Source organism: Chroicocephalus ridibundus, chromosome 2 (assembly GCF_963924245.1).
Source record: "Chroicocephalus ridibundus chromosome 2, bChrRid1.1, whole genome shotgun sequence".
Taxonomy (NCBI): Eukaryota; Metazoa; Chordata; class Aves; order Charadriiformes; family Laridae; genus Chroicocephalus; species Chroicocephalus ridibundus.
Window position 1 is genome coordinate 49,430,825 of NC_086285.1, and position 25,821 is coordinate 49,456,645.

At 39.0% G+C, this 25,821-nt stretch overlaps 1 protein-coding gene across 7 annotated transcripts in view; it reads right to left on the reverse strand.

Moving 5' to 3' along the window:
- The window catches only part of ULK4 (unc-51 like kinase 4), a 246,624-nt gene that overhangs the window by 66,753 nt on the left and 154,050 nt on the right, over positions 1-25,821 (reverse strand). For 6 of the 7 annotated variants that reach the window (XM_063325376.1, XM_063325375.1, XM_063325378.1 and 3 more), the window contains one exon: positions 5,489-5,655. In XM_063325376.1, the coding sequence (XP_063181446.1) occupies positions 5,489-5,655 (167 nt within the window). Of the gene's footprint in view, positions 1-5,488; positions 5,656-25,821 lie in introns of those variants that run through there. The other variant, XR_010069883.1, reaches the window with a different exon arrangement.

Sequence of the window (25,821 nt, forward strand, 5' to 3'; positions counted from 1 at the left end):
AAATTTAGAACAGCTCCTTCTGGTTAGTGCTTGAATGAGAAGACAGACATTTTCCATCAGGGATGTTTGATTACTTTCTTTAACTTTTATCTATTTAATGTCTTTGACAAAAGAATGAACGATATCACTAAAGGAATTATACTTTTTATATATATATATATTTTTATATATATGTATATATATGTAGGTGTATTGGGTTTGCATGGCAAGATTTTGGAAGCGAGGGGGTCTACAGGGGTGACTTCTGTGAGAAGATGTTAGAAGCTTCCCCCCATGTACGATAGAGCCAATGCCACCTGGCTCCAAGACAGATTTGCCACTAGCCAAGGCCAAGCATATCAGCAACTGTGGTAGTGCCTCTGGGATAACCTATTTAATAAGAGGAAAAAGAACTGCCGTGTCACAGCAGCCAGAGGAGAGGAGTGAGAATTTGTGAGAGAAACAACTCTGCAGACACCAAGGTCACTGCAGAAGGAGGGGGAGGAGGTGCTCCAGGAGCCAGAGCAGAGATTCCCCTGCAGCCCTTAGTGAAGACCACTGCAGACCATGGAGGTTAACAGTGGAATAGATATCCACATGAGGCCCACGGAGGACCCCATGCCAGAACAGGTGGATGCACCTGAAGGAGGCCAGCAACGTGCCCTTGTGGCCAAGAAGGCCAATGGTATCCTGGGGTGCATTAAAAAGAGTGTGGCCAGCAGGTCGAGGGAGGTCATCCTCCCCCTCTGCTCTGCCCTGATAAGACTACTTCTGGAGCCCTGTGTCCGGTTCTGGTCCCCCCAGTTCAAAAAACACAGGGAACTACTGAAGAGGGTCCAGCAAAGGGCTACGAAGGTGAACAAGGGACTGGAGCATCTCTCATGAGGAAAGCCCAAGAGACCTGGGTCTGTTTAGCCTGGAGAAGAAAAGACTGAGAGGGGATCTCATCAACACTTATAAATATCTAAAGAGTGGGCATCAAGAGAATGGGGCCAGACTCTTTTCAGTGGTGCCCCGCGACAGGACAAGGGGCGACAGGCACAAACTGGAACCCATAAAATTCCATCTGAACATGAGGAAAAACTTCTTTACTTTGAGGGTAACAGAGCACAAGAACAGGCTGCCCAGAGAGGTGGTGGAGTCTCCATCTCTGGAGACATTCAAAACCTGCCTGGATGCGTTCCTGTGCAGCCTGCTCTAGGTGAACCTGCTCTGGCAGGGGCGTTGGACTAGATGATTTCCAGAGGTCCCTTCCAACCCCTACCATTCTGTGAGGCGGTGACCCTGTGGAGAGCTTGTGCTGGAGCAGGTTCCTGGCAGGACCTGTGGCCCCATGGAGAGAGAAGCCTGCACTGGAGTAGGTTTGCTGGCAGGACTTGTGCCCCTGTGGGGGACCTGTGCTGGAGCAGTCTGTTCCTGATGGATTGCACCCTGTGGGAAGAACCCACATTGGAGAAGTTTGTGGAGGACTGTCCACCATGGGAGGCACCCCACGCTGGAGCAGGGGAAGAGAGCGAGGAGTCCTCCTCCTGAGGGATAAGGAGTGGCAGAGGCAACATGTGATAAGCTGACCGCAACGCCCATCCACTCCCCCCTGCTCAGGTAGGGAGAAGGTAGAGAATTCAGGAGTAAAGTTGAGCCTGGGAAGAAGGGAGCGGTTGGGGGAAGGTGTTTTAAGATTTGGTTTTATTTCTCATTACCCTACGCTGATTTGATTGGCAGTAAATTAAATTAATTTCCTTGTGTCGACTCTGTTTTGCCTGTGACAGTAATTGCTGAGTGATCTCCCTGTCCTTATCTTGACCCACGAGTCTTTTGTTATTTTTTCTCTGCCCTGCCCAGTTGAGGAGGGGAGCAACAGAGCAGCTTTGGTGGGCATCTGGCAGCCAGCTAGGGTCAATCCATCACAAAAGGATACACGCTACACCACACTTAAACTTACATTAAGTCACTAAATAGAGTCCACTTCTCAAATCGAGATTGCAAATCACTTTCAGCTACTGTGAATCACCTGTGGAACATGACATGATGAAACTGCTCCAAAACAGATATGCAAATTAATCTGAACTTTTGTACCATTTCCATTAAAACACAAGTACTTGGGGCACAGAGAGCAACCTCTTGAATGAAGCTGGATACAATTATCAGCACCATTCATCATAAAGTACTGAAATGCAAATGAAAACTGGTGTCATGTTTTGCCTATGCAGCTGTGTAAGGTTATCACTTTACATATGAAAAGCTTAAATAAAAAGGATTCAAGTGGAGGTAGTACTATCTGTAAAAGTCAACTTAAGTCTAAAAATGGATAATATGAGAAAATTTGGTTCTTTATTTCAAGTATTGTTTTAGAAGGTATCTTATTCAGAAGATCCCTATAAAAACGACCTAAGAATATTTGTTATCACTGCAGTGATGCATTTAGTGCCACATGGGTAGTGAAATATTAGGCAGATGCATGGTAAACTGCAGTCACCAACTAATGGCCCTCATTCAATAGGGCATGTGTAATGAGGCAGCTGCAGAACCCACAGGGGCCCTGTGAAGAATACGGTCAAGACAAGTATGCCAAGGCAAGCAACATCACCACAAAATTATTTTTATAGGGATAGAGGGCAGAGCTATGCTTCAAAACTCAGTTTTCCAGCTACCTCTTTTTACCCATTAGCCTTCCAGAGCGAAGCAGATTACTTTGACTAGAGATGGACGAAACTGGAGCTGGAGTTTTAGTGCACACCAATCAAGTTGATGTACTAATGTAAAGCCAGAATAGAATTTGGCTTTGAATGTATAGACTTAATTTTGTATCTAAATAAAAATCATCAGTTTCACTAAATTACCAATCCCTGTGCAAGATCCCCTCTCCTCATATGCCTCCTCCAGTATAATTGGCCTCACCACTCTTGCATGGAGCATAAGTAGAGAATGTAGCTCTCTGTGATTACATGGAGTGCTGCCAACAACATGAGAATCAGCAATTAGCCTACAAAATTTGAAATGCATTACAGAACCTGCTATTAGATGACTCGAAAAAGACAAGGTATTGTACCATCAGTTCTAAATTAAGTTTCTTACAAAAATTAAAAAAAAAAAACAAATCAACACCTCTCAGTGAAATATCTGGTTGATAACACAACTGATTATGTAAATCTGTGTAGAAAGTAATAAAAACTCAATTTTTAACAGTCACTTCATACATTAAACCTTCTTTAAAACAAACAAACAAAACAACAACAGAAAAAAAAAGCCAAACAAAACACAGAGGAAGACCTTTTCAGATTAAAGAAGCCATATCCTGAAATTCAATACAATCTGGCTGCAATCTTGAATCTCTGTCCTCCAGATATATTGGACCTAACAGGCTTTGGTTTTCAGCAGATAATCCCAAGAACATCAAAAACCTAACATGAAGAGTAAGTGCTGTTGTTTGCAGCCCAAATACAGAAGTTACTTCCAGTTAACTTAGAAATTTCCCTGCCAGTACCTGAAAGGGGCTTACAGAAAGGATGGGGAGGGACTCTTTTTCAGGGAGTGTAAGACAAGGTAACGGTTTCAAACTGCAGGAGGGTAGATTTAGATTGGATATTTGGAAGAAATTCTTTCCTGTGAGGGTGGTGAGGCACTGGAACAGGTTGCCCACAGAAGCTGTGGATGCCCCATCCCTGGAAGTGTTCAAGGCCAGGCTGGATGGGGCTTTGAGCAGCCTGGTCTAGTGGGAGGTGTCCCTGCCTATGGCAGGGAGGGTGGAACTAGATGCTCTTTAAGGTCCCTTCCAACCCAAATCATTCTATGATTCTGTGAAATTTGGCAATCGTTTAAAAACAAAGCAAATATTGCTAGCTTAACATCATGTCTAAAGGAAGACTAATGCTTTTTCTTGTTTTATTTTTAAGAGTGTTATGTGCAATTTCTTTGCATAGTATTTTTTTGTGCTCTATTTTTAAGGAGGAGGAAGCCTTCACTGGAGGAGGAAGTCCTACCAAGGCCATGATTTGCAGTAATTCAAACAGAAACTTCGAAAACATATTGATTAGCATAAGAGAGGAAATACTTAAGGATAAGGAACTGGCTGGATGGTCGCATCCAGAGGGTGGTAGTCAATGGCTCGATGTCCAAATGGAGAGGGGTGAGAAGTGGTGTCCCTCAGGGATCCGTACTGGGACCGGTGCTGTTCAACATCTTCATCAACGACATAGACAGTGGGATCAAGTGCACCCTCAGCAAGTTTGCAGATGACACTAAGCTGAGCGGTGTGGTCGATGTGCCAGAGGGACGGGATGTCATCCAGAGGGACCTGGACAAGCTAGAGAGGTGGGCCCAAGCAAACCTTAAGAAGTTCAACAAGACCAAGTGCAAGATCCTACACTTGTGTCTCCTCGTTATCAATACAGGCTGGGGGATGAGGTGATAGAGAGTAGCCCTGCAGAAAAGGACTTGGGGGTACTGGTGGATGAAAAGCTGGACATGAGCCAACAATGTGTGTTTGCAGCCCAGAAGGCCAATCGCGTCCTGGGCTGCATCAAAAGAACAGCAGCCAGCAGGTCAAGAGAGGTGATTCTCCCCCTCTACTCTGCTCTCGTGAGACCCCACCTGGAGTACTGTGTCCAGCTCTGGGACTCTCAGTACAAGAAGGACATGGACCTGTTGGAGCAGGTCCAGAGGAGGGCCACGAAGATGATCCGAGGGCTGGAGCACCTTGCCTATGAAGACAGGCTGAGAGAGCTGGGGTTATTCAGCCTGGAGAAGAGAAGGCTCTGGGGAGACCTTATAGCGGCCTTCCAGCTCCTGAAGGGGGCCTATAAGAAAGCTGGGGAGGGGCTGTTTGCAAGGGCATGTAGCGATAGGACGAGGGGCAATGGTTTTAAACTAGAGCAGGGTAGGGTTAGATTAGACATTAGGAAGAAGTTCTTTACAATGAGGGTGATGAGACACTGGAACAGGTTGTCCAGAAAGTGGTGGAGGCCCCATCCCTGGAGACATTCAAGGCCAGGCTTGATGAGGCTCTGAGCAACCTGATCTAACCTGCTTTCTGCAGGGGGGTTGGACTAGATGACCCTTAAAGGTCCCTTCCAACCCAACATATTCTATGATTCTACTTTTTTCAGCACACATGCAGCGGTTACACATGCTTTTCAAGCTCAGTAATCACGTGTGATTTATAATAAAAAAGATTCAGTTTCTTATGGGGTAATCTTTTTCTTTTAAAATGAATGGAACAAAAATGCTTTGAACTCTCATTGAACAAATATTGAATTAAGCTATTTATGGAGTACAGAAACAAAAGAGTCAGCTAGAATCTGTGTTTCCAGCCTATAGTGAGGCGAGTATGGATAGTCTAGCCAAGTAAGTACGTGAAACAGTTATGCAGTTGAAAATGCATGCTCTTCTCTTTCCACCAAACTACAAAGTCAACAAAATCAGAATAGTGGGCATTTCATTATTAGGATAACAGGAAGTTATCTAAAATATTGTTTAAGATGGTGATGACTCCAGGAAATAAATTCCATACCTGTAGAGTCTGGCGCACAATGTTTGCTGTATACATCAGCATGCAGTGCAAAATGTCAAACAAGGACAGAAGCAGTGCATTTGCTGTCTTGGTGCTGCTTTTATCATCTGCCTCCAAGTACAGAGCCACAGTTTCTATTAGGAGATTACAGATGTGATGAGCCAGTCCTACATAGAAAGTGAGACAAAAAGAAGCAATAGACTATCAGGAAAAGAACAATGTGGAAGGTAGCCCAGTTAAAAATACTAGATTAGCATAAAAACAAATTTCACATACATTATGAATATTTATTAAATTTCCTCTTTTTCTCCATTTTCATAATTACCTCTTCTGTTTGGAGCAGCTCATAGAGAGAGCTAAACTGATACAATCAGATTTGCTAACTCCATGGAAAATTATGTAACATTCATTAAATAAAGACATACTTTGAATCCTAAACTTTTCTGTAGCATGCTGGTACACAAGTCTTCACAACAGATGTGGTCACAAGAATTAAGCAATTTCTCCAGCTTGTTACAAAACGACACATCAAGGTTGGAGCTTAAAGTTTTCGTTCTTAACTGGAGTTCCAATCACAACCTTCCCCATATGCTTTAATTGTAGAATTGAACAGTGTTATGCTTAACATAAAATATATTCAGAAGAGCATTATGAATTAAATACTGAATGCTATACCATAAATGCTATTAAGATGCTATTGACTGATGGTAGCAAAAGTTTCCTGAAAATACCATCTTCTCTTGAAGCTTTTTTTCAGCTTCTTTGGAATTTAATAACATCATCTCTTGTAGCTTGCTTAACCCACAAATCAATTCATGTATCAGAAAAAATATACTCCATTTCAAGACAACACTGATTCAATTCAGAATCTTTCTTACTTTCAAATACACAGTGACCAAGTTCATTATATTTGATCTTAACCTTTTTCTTTCAGAATTCCATAAGGATTGAAAGATACTTTGCTCCTCACCAAGAACATTATTATGTTTGTAAACTATCTTGTTTTAAACTGGCAATTAGTCATACTGTGACTTGGGTGTACATACCTAGTAACATCATACTATATTAGCTTCTAGCTCCCATGACTGTAAAAAATGACTTAAGTATTTCGCTGATTTTTCTGAAGTAAAAAGACTCCTTTTACAAGTTCTCCTTTAAAAAGTAATTCCATATATTTTTATAAACAGCAGTACAAGATTAAAGCGAGACACTGTAGAATACCATATGTAATTACACCATTTAGTTTTTGAGAGCAGTCAAATCTGTGGGGTGTTGGACTATTTTTGCTTTGAAAGCTGCCCCATCAATTAACTAAACTTCCATGAAATATTTTCCTCCCCTATTCAACATCCTTAATACTTTCCTCAGGAAATTAAATACAAAAACATTCATTTAGAATACAGTTATGGGTCAGAATTATCAAGACTTGTACTCTTGTTAGATCTCCCATCTCTTTGTGTTTTCTGTGATTACTAGCATTATTCTTCCACAACAGTTTGACTGATGGACTACAGCTCAGGCTAAGCTTTGAATTTCCTGTTTCCAAATTCTCAAAATTATATCAGTCTAATCTCATACGTTTAATTTCCTCCTTCTTTTTTAAAGTACAGTTTCTGCTGCAGTTCTGAACATTTCATACAAAAATGAGATAGCATGCAGCGACATTTAAGTGATGTCACCAACACCCACCAAGAAGAAAAAAACCAGACATAATTGCATGTCTACCCAATACAAAACTTGTGGTTATTCTATGCCTTTTTTCACCAGGCTAAATTAGAATAAACCTAAGAAAGCAGTCCAGTAAGAGTTGGTCCCTATCAAAGAGAGGTCTGCAAAATTGCCTGTAGGGATATGTCCAAGTACACTCTGTTTTTCCCTGTATATGACCACAAAACCCACAGCCACATCAAAGCGAATGAGTCACCCCTATTATTTCTAGATGGCTTACATATAACCCTTAAGACAGTGACTTGGAGATTAACACTGAGAAGGCCACTTACAAATGAAGGCATTGTATGGGTCACCATCATGAATTTTTTTAGTCTGTAGTCCCCTCTGTATTTATAGCTCTAAGCAGGGAATGACTACTAGCGAAAGAAACAAGAGGATCCACGACTGATATACATTCCTTTCCCTTTCACCTTTGAAGAGAACCGCTTGTTCTCTTCAACAAGAGAACCAGCCTGACTCTCACAACTGCCTCACTCCTGCTGTTCAGCGAATGGGGAGGTGAACCAGATGCTCAACCTTCTCCCCACCCATCGAGACATGAATAGTATAATCACCTAGATTTTATTCTCTTTAAGTATTTACATCCTAAGGGTATGCATATTAGCAACCCTGCCTCCAAACACCTGAAATACACCAGAATATTTACATTTACTTAGTTAACAAAACCATCAGAATTAGTGAGTTTCGTATATGTAGATACATGCCCACTCAAAGTTATATTTACAAAGATATGCAAGTTAAATTTGGAAATTTGGGGGTTAGGGGGGAAGCTTTCCTTGGACTTAAAATACCTTTGGAAAATTTAACACATCAAAACTTTATTATAAAGACATCTAAAATAAAACACTGGTGCAAAATGTTCCCTAACACACTGCATGATTCATACAGAAACCTGATAAACACTTGCTTCCACAGATAAAAAAATAAAACAGACTGACCTCTCGCCAAGTAAATAAAGTTCCAGACATGCTCTTTAAAATACTTCGCTATGTCACAACAAAATGAAAACTGGAGGCCACAATTGTAGACATGTAAATATACTCCTTGGTTACACCACAAGACAAAATACACATTGTTTGCCCTCAGAAGAGAAAGTTGGGAAGCTGGTATAATTTACAGTGACCATGACAAAATTCAATAGAAATTTAACAGCCTTGGCCATTGTTACTGTAACCATTTTACTCAAAAGGTAGCTATAAAGTTCAAGGCTGAGGTGTCTCAGCATTCCAAAAATTGAATCCCACAACAGATAGTCTGAAAAAAGAGGATGCAATTCTGAAAAAAAAGGAAACTGTATTCATAATTCAGTAAATCATAATATAAAAACTGCATATGGATGTCAAAGTTTCAGAAGGATTTTCTGCCAGATTTTACAAGTCATTCAAGAACCATACGCTTCTTCATTTCCAATAATGCCTAAACCAATATTTATCTTTAAAAACTTCAGACAATATATTCCTGAGACATACTTAACAGACATAAGTTTCTTGTGCAGTAATCCTCAACCGTTCATTAGAAAGTAAAATAGGCTTTGATTCAAAAGGTACACCCCATTCACTCCCGAACTTTGGAAGTGGTAGATCTGAATCTGAATTCTGTATCACAGAGGAGAGCTAAACCCAATTAAATTGAGGAAGATTGTCCTACTGAGAACAGCTACATATTTTTAAGTATTCTGTTACTTCCAAGTATGTTGGTAACAGTCCACTTAGTCGAGAGAAAAGTGTTAGTGTCGGTTTACATGGGTTAACGTAATTCATCATAATTTCTTTCAGCTGGGCATTTCTTATGAAAAGAGTTAAAGAAAAAAAACTTATCAACTTACAGATTTTTTTTATTACTATATTAATTTGCAAATTTCAGCAAACAATTAATATGACATCATACCATTTATAGGTAGTTACAGTTTAGATTTACTACAATACCTCATAGTGCATTAGTCATGCCTTATATTTATTTGTAAAAGTAGGATCTTCAAAACATCAAGCCTCAGTGCAGCTCTCTGCTATTCAAATTTTGCAGAAAGATAAGGCAAAACTTGGATTTTGTATTAGAATTATCATGTTTATAAATTAACGTAACTGGAATTAAACAAAGAACCTGTTCTAATTCCAGTCCAAGATTCATAATAGATATTAAAAGGATTGCATCCAAAATCGCTAGCCACAGTTTTATATCATTTGACAAACCTAGTGTTCGCAGCAGAGTGTTCCTCCTGCCCAGAGACCCCTGCAATGAACTGAACACATTGCTGATAGCGCTTTATGAATGTGGACTGTGATGGCTATGCTTGTGTTTTACAAATCTTTTCAAAAGATAAAAGGAGTCTTTTGGCCCATGATACAGCTAATCGGACAGAATGTGCCATGATACCTTCTGGAATGAAAGCTAAGAGGAGATATTTTATTCTCACCTATTAGCAAGATGGATAAAGGAAAAGAAATCTTCACTTCCAAATCATATGAAACATCAAAGGACAGCCTAGGAAGCAATCTTCTAGGCAATCCTTTCATGCCTACCAGCAATTAGAGCGTTCAACAAACCTGCCTGCTTCCAGCTGAAGAAAATGTTAGAGCAGGTGCACTCCCTCCAAACAATGCCACCGCGCAGCCAAGCAGCCAGAAGCAAAACCCTCAGCCCGGCAAAAAGGTTTCTCTTTGTTCCTTTCTACACGTTGCTCTCTGGAGAGCTGTTTTTCCCATTTGTATCACACCTACACAACTGACTCCCCAGGGATATTACCGAGTATATATTCACTAGACTCTTCCTTCTTTTACTTACAGAGTGGACCTGCTTGGATTTTTTGATTTTTTTTTTTTTTTAATAAGACTCAAAATAGTACCCTATTGGGAACTAGAAATGATACCAGCAAACTAACTTGAAAACATATTACATAATCTTTTTAATGTTAATGATAAAACTCGAAAATACTGCTAAGAAGAAACACAGGACTGTAGTCTGAGATTCTTTTGCACAGGAATTAGCTCCTCAGTATCCCAGCACTTAAGATAATCCATCATGTCGCAAAAAAGCCTCACAAAACCTTATTTACCTACATAAACCTGGGATTTAATTTGCATTCTTTGCATCACAGCCCTGATGCTCAAGGTTTACTCTTTTGAACAACTGCAAATGGGCAACATAAAGCAAATGGTACCTTTAGGATAACGGCATTTTTAGAAGAGGCTTATTTCTTTTATTGTTATTTTTGTTTATTATTTGTTACTGTTTTAAGAACTATTTGTGTTAGTACTATAATATTACTGAGGGAAGAATAAAGTAGGATAGAAAATTAGGTCACCATTGGTTTCAAGATTTGATGAGTTATGAATGTCAGATGAAGTGGAAAGAAAACGATAGGGCCGTTGAACATATAAATTGCGTGACTAATGCCCTTAAAGTTATTTTCTATTCTGATCTTCAAAATTAATAGCATCTAAAGAAGAAAATTTTGCACATATATTATAGTTTATTCCTAGTACTGAGACAATGACTGGACATTTTGTGCCTGAATAAAGAATCACTAAGTTTGAGGAACAAAAATCTCATTTGAGTTCATTACACTGCAGTGGTGAAGGCTCTCCAGAGCTTCCCTTTGTGGGACGAGTCTGTGGCTCAGCTTTTCCTGCACGCGTGGCAGATAAGGCACTCACCAGTGGTGCCCGAGCAGGCAGTCCTGCCCTCGTACGCGTTAAAATGGATGTGGTAAGGATTATGACAATCAAGAAAGAAAAGCCAGTTACTACCTCTACTACATCTAGGTTGAAAGTAGACTAGGAAGTACTATGTTATCTTGAATGTGGATGCCTGAGAAGAATACACACCTGACATTCTCAGTGGCAAAATTTTTCTGCTTTGACTCAGTCAAAGCACGACAAAGCTCTACTTCACAATTTAGGAGTGGCAACGCTCAGCAGTTATTCTTAGAAAGCAGTTTATAGGTGGCGTCCTTCACTCGTGAAGAAAGAGGGCAGAACGGATGACTCCCCAGGGAACCACGTCAAACTCTGAGCCAAAAAGAATCTTGCCAACACAGAAATTTACTTTCTTCTGAAATTTAATCTATGGAACAAACTTGTAGGTCGTTAAGACCAACGGGTGTTTAGAACAGCCAACTAAAAGATAGAAAACCAAGTTGATTCTCTCATTAAAAAAAAAAAAATTATCTGTGTGTAATAAAAGATAGTAAAAATGCAACTTGAACAATTAAAGAATAATAAAATCACATACTGTTGAATATGCTTGACTGGTCAACACAAAAATAGTAAAATATAACAAATTATACCAACTATGCAAGACTGTGGTTGTTCTGTATGAAAAGATGTGGTTAGAATGACATACAAAGAAAAGAAGTATTTATGAAAGTATAATCACTGGTCCCTTGGGAGCTCCTGATTTGCTGTTGCTTTTGAAAATGAAAAGACAAAAGAAAAAAAAAAGAAAAAATAAGAAAAAAAAATGGAGTTTCCCATCTTAGAATCTTGTTAAGGTTTATGTGACACAATTTAAACTGAGTTCAAGTTTTTGTGTCAGATTAACTCAACCATACTATAATCAAGTCAGAAAAGACATCCAAGGTGTTTGAAACTAAGTTCACAGCACACGTGGGTATATAGCATCAAAGTTTTTAAGGCAGGGGATTTTGTTCTAGACAAGATTTACTGAGATGGTCCTCATTCGTAAAAGTACAGCTTACTGAACATGAACACAAACTTGTTCAACAAGGACAGAACGGAAGATCAGAAGGTAACTTTCTTCCAAAACTAATTATAAGAACATCCAAATGCTTCCTTGTTCTATCAGAAAAAAATAATCCAAAATTTATATGAGTGAATACCACATAGCTATGGACTGTAATGGTGCTCAGGGGATCTATTCACAGTGTTGATAAGACATTAATAGTGTCTCATTTCAGCAGTCAGATTTGATTTCTTTGGATACTGTGCTGTTGGCACCTCAGTCTGTGGAAATGCTATCTGCTTATGTTCATTAAGTATCTGAGAATAACTGGACACTTACTACAAAAAGATAAGTGAAAAACGTAACAGAAAGGTAGGATCCACTGAAGTTGTACACACAAACTTTAAGGGCTCGTATCAGGTGGCTTGTAGTACTGGACACAAAAGAAACATGTCTTTTTAAATTATTTATTCAAATTAAACTTCTGCTGTCCAGAGATGAAATTTAGTACCCAGCAGAGTCATAACATTTGCTGCCAGTTCTGCTACTGACGTATATGTTATGTACATCACAAATAGGCTGCTTTTTTGTTAGTGGGGGAGCATAAGGCCCCTGTGGCATGTAAAATCGAGTGCTATCATCCCAAGAGGTAACTGACAATACGGTACAGTACAATGCTGCCTGACAGACATTCATTTTGTAAACAGCTTTGTTGATGGCAAACACTAGTTCTTCCCAGCTGTTTGCTAGCGATCAATTGTTGGAGGTTATTACCCCGACAATTGTGTGTGAGTGTGCGTACGTGAGAGAGGATGCGAGTACTCCCTAGTCTCCCCTGACAAGCCGTGCAAGGCTGCTTTAAACTGTTCAAATGGGCAGCCTGCATTAACCCGTCTGATTTTGCTTGAAGGAGATTTACATGCTTAAATGACCTTTCTAGCTCGAAGACCTGGGGCGGGATGGAGGTAACAGTGACTTCATGCAGTATACATTTCAAATATTTCTGTCCCCAGCTGCGCATATATTAAACAGCTAACTTGCATCCTGTTCATATGGATTTAAGCATTTTTTATTGATACAATCTTTAAATATGTCGATTGTGCAGTACTTGCAAGCTAAAAGAGAAAAGATAAAACCACATTGCCTAGATTGACTAATATTGCTGTTCAGTAAACGTTATAGTAGCTTCTCAGCTAGATGTTTTTCCCCATGCGTCAGAGATACATTAGAGATGGTAGTCCATTTTATAAAACATAGTAATTCTACTGCATGCTATACTTCAAGTTAGATCCTGATACACCCTATTTCATTCTTCACAAGGTGTAAACTAAAATAAAACCTCTTGGTTTTGTCAGACAGAAGTTAGATGATACTTAGGAGATTTTCCAAACAGCAGCTTTTACTGATCTGCACGAGGAATAAGAATATCTAACAGGACACCTTATTCTCTGAGAGGCAACAATCTTTAAAACCTCCTCTAAAACTTGCCTGAGATATTAGCTGTTGTTTCTTCAGAGGTACATGGAAAAACTTCTGCTTGCATGCTGTGTATTAATATATAGCGTATGATTTTTAGAAAAGTAAAGGCTGCATGAAGTCCTCAAATCAATGGCAAAAACTAGATTAAAAGTTCTTCATGAGATTAAAATATGTTATTTTTGTTAGATTAGGAATTCTTTGCATTCAGCAAGATTCAGAGTCAGTAAAGATTCAATAAAGACTTCTGACTGCTCAGAAAGATCAAGCTTGCAACAATTACCATGTGATAAAATACAGGGGGAATTTATAGCCTAGGCTTCATTTAGACCTAGAAAGTCTTTTAAAGAGATTGCCATTTTAATAATAGACTTCCTGTCACATGCAATTAAACCCTGTTTATCTACTTCAAATATCTTACTGTGCTACTGCTTTGGCATCAACTTTCCCTTCTACCAAAATCCTTGAGAGACCACATTCCAACTCTGAGAGCTGCCTTTTTGACAAAACCTGTACAGACCAGATACGAACAGCCTCAGAATGCAGAAACAGCCCTAAACTGTTGTCACAAATTGACAGTGTTCAACAGCTTTGAACGACGTTACCAGCACTAATTGCTCTAGCTAGGCCTTCAAGAGTCCCTGGACCAAGAGTGATAAGGACCAATGAACCTTGGCTTCTGAAAATTCTCTGAAGTTTTCAAACAGTTTTAAATTGCAGAAATAAAACACAGTTGACTACTGTTCCCACATATATTCACAGCAAAGAATAAGGGTAAAAACTCTATACATTTCCCTATTGAAAAGCCATGCTCTATAAGAAAAGATATTAAATATTTATTCATATTCCTCTTGGTCTATTTACATCTATCTTCCATAGGATGAAAACTTACAGAGTACAAATACTTGGATTTTCAAGTGACAGTCTTTTACAATTGTTACAACTAGACCAAAGCACAAAAGCAAAGGCTAGAATATCTACTAAGCGGAATTTGCTGCTGTTTATTACAACAAAACTGAAACTATGCCACAGTTTCCTGTAGCAGCCTGCATTATTCATCAATTAAGTTTACAACAGAAATGAAAGCTGACAACTAGTAATTGCAACTGTCCAAGGTGGTCTTGGTGTATTTACGCTTACATAATCAAAGGGCTTTTAACAGAGGTCAGGAAGTTACATGATGGTAAATGTGGTTTTGCAGCTATGACCAGATTAAATTCTGTAGCCTTAAACCTACTCTGCTAGGTCAACTGTTTTCTGAGTAAGCGTTAGGATCACTTTGACCAGCAGACTCTCTTTCTAATTTGCTATCATCTGACCATACCAATAACGCCACATCTGATTAAATCTCTAAAATCTAACCACAGACTTTTCACCTCAGATGTTATTATCCTTCTTATTAGAGTGGCTTAGGCATACGTCTTGTTTTGTTTGCATAGGTGCTTGTTCTACTTTGCCCTATTCATGAGTTTCAACCTTAATACTGGGATCCTTGAGCTAGAACCCATCGCACTGTGATCATACTGTCACCTCAGGCTGTACCAGAAATGTCTTAACCTAATACTCATTATTAGTACAACCTAGACTAACAGAGCCTTCATTTTCTGCCACCACAGCTACTTGACCCCAACTCGAATGACTGCACTGAGCTAAGACAGGTGGTGCTACAGCTCAGCTTCTTTAACCAAGGGCCAGTCCTGGCTATGAAAGAACTGTAAAAGCCTTTGTGTGTTTTAATACTGTGCTCCATACCTTGTCTCCCCTATCTTAGCAGGACCCAAACAATAGGAGCATGGGTCTATTGACACCGGGTTGACAACAGCCTGTACATTTTCTCTGCAGATATGCGATGCCGGGAGTAGTGCAGCCTGTGTATATGGTAACAGACCGGCTCAGACTCTTGGGGAAACTTCTGTGTAGGCATTGCAAGGAGATCACATGGAATGGTTTGGTCTACACTATGTTATCTTGGCCCAAATCTATCAGTTTTGAAACAAAAACAGTGAACTATACCACCCTCCCCAACAACAAGCTGAACTGGACCCCGCTGCAGATCTGATGCTTTAACCGAGAATCTGGATTTTGCTTTGCTCAAGGGCAACTAATTTCTTGAGAGCTGAAACAGAAAGCAAGAACGTTGATACAACTACAGAGAGAGAGATGGCCACCACAGAACAGAAAAGAAGGATTTAGAGAGTCAGGATTTTTTTGTTAAGTGGGTACCTTGTGAAGACGTGCAAAAGAACAGCAAAAAGACTTGGTATGCAAGCCCTGTTTTAGTACCCGTACTAGTTTCAGCTGGAATAGAGTTAAATGTCTTCATAGTAGCTTGTATGGGCTATGTTTTTGTGCTGAAAATAGCGTAGGTAGCACATTGATGTTTTAATTATTCCTGAGCAGGGCTTACACTGCATCAAGGCCTTTTCTATTCACACTGCTCCACCAGCAAGTAGGTTGGAGGTGCACAAAAATTTGTGAGGGAACACAGTTGAGACAGCTAACCCCAACTGGACAAAGGGATATTCCACACCATATGACACCATGTTCAGCAATAAAACTGGAAGGGAGGTTAGCAGCGGGGGCTGCTGCTCCCAGACTGGCTGGGCATTGGTCAGCAAGCAATTATTTTCATTTGCATCTTTCTTTCTTGGGTTTTATTTTCCTCTCTCTTTGTTTGTTTGGGGTTTTTTTCCTGTTTTCCTTACAATTTTTTTTAAATTCTTATTATTATCTCTTTTAAATTATTAAACTGCTTTTATCTTAACCCACAAGTTTCTTTCTCACTTTTACCCTTCAGATTCTCCCCTCATCCCACCGGGGCAGGCGGGAGTGAGCAGCCGTGTTGTGCTTAGTTGCCAGCCAGGGCTAAACTGCTACAGTACCTTTTCCTTTTTCTCTACTGTGTCTGCTCTGCTGGGCATGGGTGTTTATTAGGCATTAATGTACTACAGAGTCCCAGTAACTTTACCAACACAAGGAGCCCTCCACCATCCTGTCCCAGGGTGTGCTTCATGTATTACTTCTTATGTGCCTTGGGCACTGCCATTATGCACCTACATTTCTCCTTCAGCCTGCTTATGCCCAGACCACTGATTCTAAAAAACAAATTCAGGCAAAGAAATTAAGTTCAATCTTTTTGTTTGATAAGATACACAACGGGGGTAGGGAGAAAGAGGGAACTTGCAACAAAAGGCTCCTGTTCCTTTGTTCCTCCTCCATGTTATCTCAAGTGAAGAGACAAACATCAAGGATGATAAAATTTAACAGTAGCTTGAAACAATGAAGCAATATCCCCAGCATTTTCTAAAATAATATGCCCTGCAATAGACTCAATGCAGGTCACTGCTTCCATCTAGGATTCAGGATTGCAATAGATATGCTACAGAATGGTGGCATCAGGACATATCAGATAAAGCTTCCCTCTATTTATGTGAAGAAACACTTTTTCTGGTTCAGAGAAAAAGCTAGTATGTCAAACAGCTTTAAGGATGCCCAATGAGCTTCAGTACAGAAGCACACACTTTTCCAGGTAGAACCAACGTGCAGTTGCTACCTGTAAATAGCTGAGATCTGCTCAAAATTTTTGTTCTGCTCTCTTTGAACTAGGCTTGTCCTTTGCTTTTGTTCATTAACGTTTTTAGAAAGAGAGAACTGACTAGGCTTAATGAAGATTGTGCTTCAAGGGAGAGGGACTTCAGAAGTAGGCTACAAAAAGTGAAGTCTGGATCTAGAGTGTCTGGATCTACACCAAGTAAAAGCAGCTCTGACGGGAAGACCAGAGGAATTAAGATCTGCAAAACCAGACTGCCAACAAATTATGCAAGAATTGAAGAGAAGCTGCAAGAAGTAGACACCAGAAATGCGAGATGCTTACAATTAAGTTTACAAAAGAAGCATTTTCATGGCAAGTAGAGGTCAAACATTTTGCACAACTTGACCTCCTAGAATAGGAATACTGCACTGAACCGGGATAGTGGGCTACAACTCAGCCTGGGAGACTGGGCATCACCAACACTGGCCAGCTTGATGGAACTGAATTAGGAAGTTATTGTGAAGAGTGGTCATTTACTGCCTTCTGAATGTGTTGCTGTCACTGGTTACAAGCATGACCTTATGCACGTCTTTCATGAAGATAGGTGTTCTTGCAATCAGTCCAGACTGAGTATCTCTATTCAGGCTGACCCAGTAATGCACCGGCTCAGGCTGAGTGACTGCGTGATCCATAGCCTGGGCAGGCAGAATCTTGTCAGCAATGCTGTTCTTTCCATATCTTCTGTTCTTCCTCCTAAGCCCACCTTGATAATCTGTTTCTTTGGGTATTGTATCTGCATTTTCCTTACCTTGCTTATGACTTTTCCTTACAGTATAGACAAAATACTGCTGCTAAATTAATTTTCTTGTGTTGCCGTTTGAACTACATGTTCTCTGAACTCAGCAACATTCAATGTAATTTATGAAGAAAATGCATAGTAAGTAACAGTTCAAGTGCAGTTTTTCTTGTAAGATAAATAATGGCAAACCCCCCCACTTCATGTCATTCTAGGTGGGGTGGTGGGATCAAAACATACAATATCCGTCTTTGTTTGAAAAGGACACAGCTAGTTTATTCAGCATGTATTGGAAAGACTGTTGAGCCATCATGGATAATTTTACTGTTTTTTCAATCTTTATATAACACGTGGTAGGAGTAGTTTTGTTGTCATCCAGGGAAATAAGTCATATTTCATGGCTGTATCGTTGGCTAAAAAGCGTATGTCATAATCTGGGCATGTTAGCTAGGAAATACGATCTTTTAAAAGTGTGAATAAATCCATTAAAAACAACTTTACTAGATTTTTGCCAAGTCTCCCAGGAATAGGGGTGAGAGATTTTTGAGTCAGCAACCTGCAATATGATAAGCAAAGAAAGAATGACCCTCAGGAAAGATAAGACAAGTTGAAACTAAATGGATGCAGGTGAACAAGAAATTTCCACCCTTTTTTTCCTTATCTTTTCCAAAGGTGGGTGGTCCAATTAGAAAAAAGCTTAAGCTAAAATGAGACAAAATAATATATTTTTTGAAAGGGCAGATATACGAGTTTGTACCACACTTATAAAATGTACCTTTTTTAAAAAAAAAATCAAATGGTATCATCAGGTGAGCCGCTTAAATAACCACTGTCCCTCGGGTGGAGGTTTCAACTGCACATCAATCAGGTTCCCCCAACAGCTGACTTGCAAAAACTGACTATGTGCAGATACATCGCTAGAAAATGTAAATACTCAAGTAATATAGACTACTACTTTGTATTTGTGTACAATTGGGACTTTCAAAAGGCTTTAAAAATGTAAGTAACTTCAGTTTCTTCATTATGATATAATATCCTTTCTGCTTTAAAGAGAAAATTATTTTAAAGTTTAATTGTCCATAAACAGTTTAAACAGATTATTTTGTGAGATGAACGCATTTGTTCAGTCCACAATTTTCCTGAAAATAACATAGAAGAGGAAAGTATCTGTGTGCCAGGGCGCTATGACAACTATTGAAAACATCTAAAACAAAACAAAAACCCCAAACCATTCTTTAAACCAGCAAACCCCCTCTGATTTCATTTATCTCTCCATTACGTAGATCTGGTCCTGCCAAAACTGGTGCTTTTTTTAGCAATTGACAAAATGAACTCCTTTCAGTAGAATCAAATAAGTACATCTGAAGAAGACCGTTACTCCTATGACAGAGTAATGATTGATGTCGTTTAATTTTGTGTATAGTACTTCATACCTTTGCAACTTCACACTTCCCTCAAATTGGCAGTGATGCATCGCTTTCATACTGAGACTGTTCTAACAGCTACAGTAGAGAATTTATAAAAGCTCTACAACCTATGGCATAGTATCTGTTTTCAAACTGGGTCTCTTTCCAAATATATGGTTAGATTTTTAATTTCATACCTTAATATCATTGTTAGCTTACTAATTAAATCTGACAAGCTACACAGGAACATTATCATAATTAGATTTTAATCTATTATCTGTAACAACTTAAATAGTTTGTGTCATCAATAGTTAACTTGTAGCTAATATGATAGCTACACTTTACCTAGTTATTCCTTTTCTCTCAAACTGAACAAATCTACTAGTCCTACTATATGATTTGGGCTGCACTTCAGGGGAATACTAGCGTAATGTCTAACGATAACGCTTAAATTAGATCATAGGAAAAGAAGCACCTAGAATGAATGCAAAGACAACAATCACCAGAGGGGAGGAAAAACCACAAAGACGATCAGAGGGCTGGAGCACCTATGCTATGAGGACAAGCTGAGAGAGTTGGGGTTGTTCAGCCTGGAGAAGAGAAGGCTCCAGGGAGACCTTATAGCAGCCTTCCAGTACCTGAAGGGGGCCTACAGGAAGGATGGGGAGGGGCTCTTTATCAGGGAATGTAATGATAGTGCATGGGGTAATGACCTCAAATTGAAAGAGGGGAGATTTAGATTGGATATCAGGAAAAAATACTGTAAGGCTAGTGAGGCACTGGAACAGGTTGCCCAGGGAAGTTGTGGATGCCCCATCCCTGGAAGTGTTCAAGGCCAGGCTGGATGGGCCTTTGAGCAGCCTGGTCTAGTGAGAGGTGTCCCTGCCCATGGCAGGGATGGTGGAACTAGATGATCTTTAAGGTCCCTTTCAACCCAAACCATTCTGTGATTCTGTGATTTTTATGGATAAGCAGGTGAAAAGGAGCACGAGGCTTTGCATATTTCTTCCTTTTTTCCCAGTCCTGAGTTTGTCATCAGGAAACCTTCAGATACCCACATCCTTAGATACAAAATCAATGTCTTCCATTTTAACATAAAAATTTTATTTTTCAAATGAGTTTTCTGCTTCCAAACATCAGTTGGTGTAATTGCTCAGCCAAAACCATCTTAGTTTTGTCTAGAGATTGGATAGGCATAAAAAATGTCTTTTATGGTTGGCATATTATAAACAAAGACAGTCTAAGTTTTGAAATTGCTATATTGAACTAACGTCGCACCATTAAACTAAGCCAACCAGTTATATAATCAGATTTCTGCATAGGACCTCTCACACTAAAATATCATGGAATGAAAAGATTTTTAACATTTCTTGTTATTACTCCTTTCTCTTCCATCAAATAGGTGTTAAAATGAGATATCTTAGGCAGTTTAATCAGGCAGCTATGCTGCAAGATGCTCTGCTTGACTGGCCACAGGGATAGCATCAGGAAGCCTACTCCAGCCACAGAAAAGGCCAGTCCTCTTTTGCAGTACAGCACTAGCGAGACAAGATGTAACAACCTGTTGAGCCTTTATTAACTTATTTTATCCTTTGAAGTCTTAGCAAGCATGCTGTGACATTTTGCGCCTTATGGGTACAGCTCTCAACAACAACAGGCTTGGTTCTACTTGAATGGCATAACTGTTTCTCACAGCAATTACCGTTTCTATTTTCATCCTTTTCAGATGGCTGTATTGTTGAATATCACAGGACGACACAGGTTATTTTTTCCTCAAAGACTTCACTGCTACAATGCTATTTTGACATGATTACCACTTATCTTTTATGATACCAGACTTCTAAGTTTACCCATGTGATGTTATACACTTCCACCTGAGTGACTGGCATTTCGGGTCAGAAAAACATGTCTTAATACTGTTAAAAAACATTCTGAACTTCATAACATCATAGAAGAGACTTCTTCAGGCTCAACCACCACTGACTTCTCATATAAGCTGTAACTCAAATGAACATAGTGACACACAACTACTATCTTTAGATGTTCATAGAGACTTCTCTGAGCTCAGGAGCTGAACTAACTGCTACAGTACCGGCAGGGAGCTGTGAAAGGCTTACATCCTGCATGGCAGAGGCTGTAAGATGTACACCTCCTAACCGAGAGACTTTCCCTGTCACATCCAAATGATACAGAAGCAGCATCTGCAGCTCCTCAGACAGGGTGATACAAGTCTGTCTGCACTAATTTTCTGTATTTTAAAATAATTTCTTACTTTACATTTATTTAACAGAGAACATTTTGTTTCTTAACATTTATTAAATACAGAAAAGTTGTTTTTAGGTTCCTACTTATATTGATTTCCCTAACTTATTCTCCCTGCTAATCTTTCCATCCAGAATCACACTATGTTGCACGTGAACTAAGCTTTATATTTGCTTAGAGTGACATACAATAAGCAGGTATAAGGTACAGCCATGAAAAAACACATTTTCTACCTTCAGTCACTGAACAAATATTCCTATATTGTATCCTGTAAAAGCCTCGCAGAAAACTCCTGCCTCCCAGGAATAAATAGGAGCTACTAAGGAATGAGCAAATGGCTTCAGAACCAGCCTGAATGTGTGTCTGATTTCTTCACAGGCTAAGTCTGACCTTTTTGTTTGTTTTGTTGGGGTTTTTTGAGGGCATATTAGTTTAAGTAATGTATTTTATAGGATAACTACTGCCTTTCCCTTGCAAGTAGACTTCTGCATGACTAATCCATGGTCCTCTTCTTGATAGCTGTCTTAGCTTCTTCCATCCTAAAAGAAAGTCCTGAAACTTTGAAGCTAGCTACTCCAACTACTCACTTGTATTCCTAAAATCAAAGACCCATGCAATGTCACACCAACGCCGCCTCAGCGCTGTACAGTAGTTCAGACTACTGCACAGGCAGGTGCGGCAGGGAGGAAGATCTGAGTCGCCAACTTAGTGTGATCTACTGTCTAATTTCATGAACACTGACAATTTAGCAGGTGAGAGCGAGCTGGCTAGGAAGCTAAAAGCTGTTCTTAAAAAGTGTGCTATGGGCAGCATAATCAAATGTCTTTTGGAGACTGAAGCTGAAATGCAATTATCTGTGAGGAAGTGAAAGGTAGAAGAATATTCTCCAAAGATTTAGGTAAGTTAGAAACCTATGGGGTCTACCTAGAGAGCTCATAATTCATTAATATAATGATAGGTGAATGACAAAGACCTGCGTATGTAAAAGACTGATAAGTCTTTTTTTTTTTTTTTTTAAGAAAAAGGTTAAAGTTGGATGTTGGTCTCCTGAGTGCCACTTTTTGGATACGCAATATTTAACAGACTTTAACAATATGACATACAAAGACATTTGAAATCTAATTAATCTCTTGACACTTGACTAAAAGTCAAAGCAGTGGACCACAAGATGAATAAGGATACCTCAGCCATGAAGGCTGATCTTTCTTTCACGAAGTGCAAATGTGTTATGATGATCTGACTACAAAGTTTATTCCAGATCTCTTTCTTTTTTTATAATTGTCCCTGCTTTAAGAACCTACCATGCTTTCTTAATATGATATTGGATATAACAACTGCTGGAGCTGACATTCTACAGTTCCACTAAAGGTCCTTCCTTAGGAAATTTAGCTTTTACACAAACTGTTTGAAGTACCACGTACTACTAATAGGTGTTTCCTTTTTAAGGAAGAACTTGAAGACTAGTTTTATTGTTCTAAGTGTTAAACCCCATCATTTCACTTTCACTTTAGTTCCAGAGATTCAACAGCATTAACCCATAAGGAATAAAGCTTAGGATTTGCTGTATCATGTAATGGAAGCTGTTTTTAAACATCCAGCCAAACATCTCTGCTTACACTGCTAGTGGTGGCTACTTCAGGACAGTAGTCAAACACAGGATCACAGCAGTAGAGTCTGGAAAAGGTCATTCAATTCAACATGACTGGATTGAACATTATATATATATATATATCTTATCTCCTTCTAAGATCATAATAAAAAAAAATTTATAAACCGTTTATGGAGTATAATGAGATTTCAAAAAAGCTACAAATATAAACAAAGTAGGTAATACTGGGCTGCAAACAATTCACTAGATCAGCTTTGAATTACGGTGGAAACCTTTCCTAAAGACAGAATTACTTGGAATTACTTTTTATACATTCTGAAAATAGTTGCTTATATAAATGTAATAAATTTTAGGTATTAACAGGAATAAAAACTGCAGACAGACTATCAGAAGTTATCCATTGCAGCCTATGAGATTTATTTTCTAACAACCTGCTTTATTCAGTTTATCAGAATGAGGATCCTGATGAAACAGCTAAAAGCATTTGAAACACATTTCTCTACACTCTAATATACTATGTCCAGACTTTTCTTATAAGTGGAACGCACATGATGCAACTGTTTGAATGAAGAATTTCCTTACCTTTGAATAGACCCAGGGACAAACAGGACTCAAAGGTTGAAAGCACTACTAACTACAGACAATTAATATGATTTAACATTTTCTATTTTTAATTTGTGCAAACTACCTGCCAAACAAACAAACCCAGAAACACAAGAAAAGAAACAAAGGTGACAAAAAGACTGAATTGAAGGCAAAATAAAGATTTTTCTATATCTATGAGTTGTACTAGAGTACCTTTTTACTACATTAAGTACTGTGATACACTTGGCCATTTACTAGTCAACACTTTCCATGTAATTAAGCATTCTTGCACACTAACACCACTCACCAAATCTCACTTTGGGGTTCATCTTATGCCTAAATTTGTCATTATGTCAATGCTTGTCACGTCTAATACAGACAATGTGTCTTTTTAGTAGATTGCCCTAATGACTATAGAGACGATCATCTACTGTACTCGTAAAACACTTGCTTAAGAGCTGATGATACTAGCATCTAGAACGTGGAGTTCATTTTATAGTCAACAAATGTTAACTCTTTCAATATGAAAGTAATATATAGCTGGTTGTTTCACGACCAGTAGAACTAACAATACCCCATTTCCTACAGATTTACATCCTATAACCCTGCCTACCTCCATGGTAATAAGTCACTATCCTTGTCAGTGGTGACTCCCTTTCCCTGCTTCCAAAACCTTGGCACTGTTTCATCCTACATCACCCAACTATAAGCAAGTGCTATAGCAGGAGTTGTTCCTGTGCACTGACTGATCCCGTGGGATCATTACACAGGTACCCTCCTCAGTCATTGACCAACATCACTGTCTCCTGGGTTGAGTCCCAAAAAGCGAACGGGAAGGGAATACAGAAAAGACCAGGGAGATATACAAATTAATATATCTTTACAGGCCTACTGGTAGACCTCTGGATATTACATAAGAGAATAAATTATATGCTTTGTAATTTAATAAATGCTAATGGAAATAGAATTCACAGATGAGAAAGTTTCACCTCCATCAGTAAGAACTATTATAATCCAGGACATAAACTCAGACCAGATAGCTCCACTTTGATCGCATCATAACTTCTATCATAAAAGAAGGAAAACTGTTCAAGAATGATGCTCCTCTCACATTTACATTCTTTAGTTCCTACCTGAGGGTGAAATGACATCTTTTGGGTTTTACAACCTAATTTCCATAGGGATGGTCCAACATAATAGGTTGTAAACAATGTTTTTTAAAATTTTGGATTTAGGAAATTTTAGGTATTAAAATTCCTTTCCTTCTGTAAACTTCTAAGTACATATATATGTTTTGTGCATGTCATGTATTGCACTACTCTGTTTGCTGTACATTAGCCAGGAACATTTAATTGATAATCCCATGCTGCTACCTTTCCCTAAGCTATGGCACTAATTGGGTCTCTCTCTGTTCCTCAGATATTGACTATTATTGAATGAATACATACTTTATATATTTGGACCTCTATACTCTCTCAAGTTAACTTAAAATTGCCCAATGATTTCAAAAGATGGGGAAAAGGAGGAAAGAAAGAGAGTGACAGACAGAAGCCAAGACAGAAGGAAAGCGAGTAAATCTCAGAATCTTAGAAGACCATGCTAAAAGTGACCACTATTGTCTTGGCTTTTTAGCATCTCACCTTAAATATTCATAAGAGACCCTATATTAACCCCAGTCTCCTTAGTGCACTCCAGTCCCAGTAATTAAACTGAATCATATTATTCCCTTCTGATTATTAAATGAAAATTGTCATTAATGTTAACAGAACAAGTGTTTAACAGCTGATAACACAAGTACAGGCCATTTTAAATTCCCTCTGCAACTTTAGTTGCATATGTTATTCTCCATTTCACCTTTAAACATTATAAGTGGATATCATTACATGTCTGATGTATTGTCACACAAAAGCACACAGTTCAGGGGAGAGACAAATTAATGTTAGGCAATCCACCCTGAACACAAGTTGCTGAAATGCACAACCGTAACACTGCTATTAATATGAAATCACAGAAGTAGTAATGAAGCAAGTGCCATCATGCAAGATTTCCTTGAGAAAGGGGAAAGTTCAACATGTAAACTGCAACCCATTAAAAAAAAAAAAAATCTCTATCACCTAATACAACTGCTTTGAGCAGGAGAGAGTTCTGAAGACTCACAGGCACAAAAGGAAACAGTGACGAGGGTCTCTGAATGATCTGTCTGCAAAAATACTGCTTCTTGGCAGCTGAAGACAGACATGCACATAATTGGAAAGA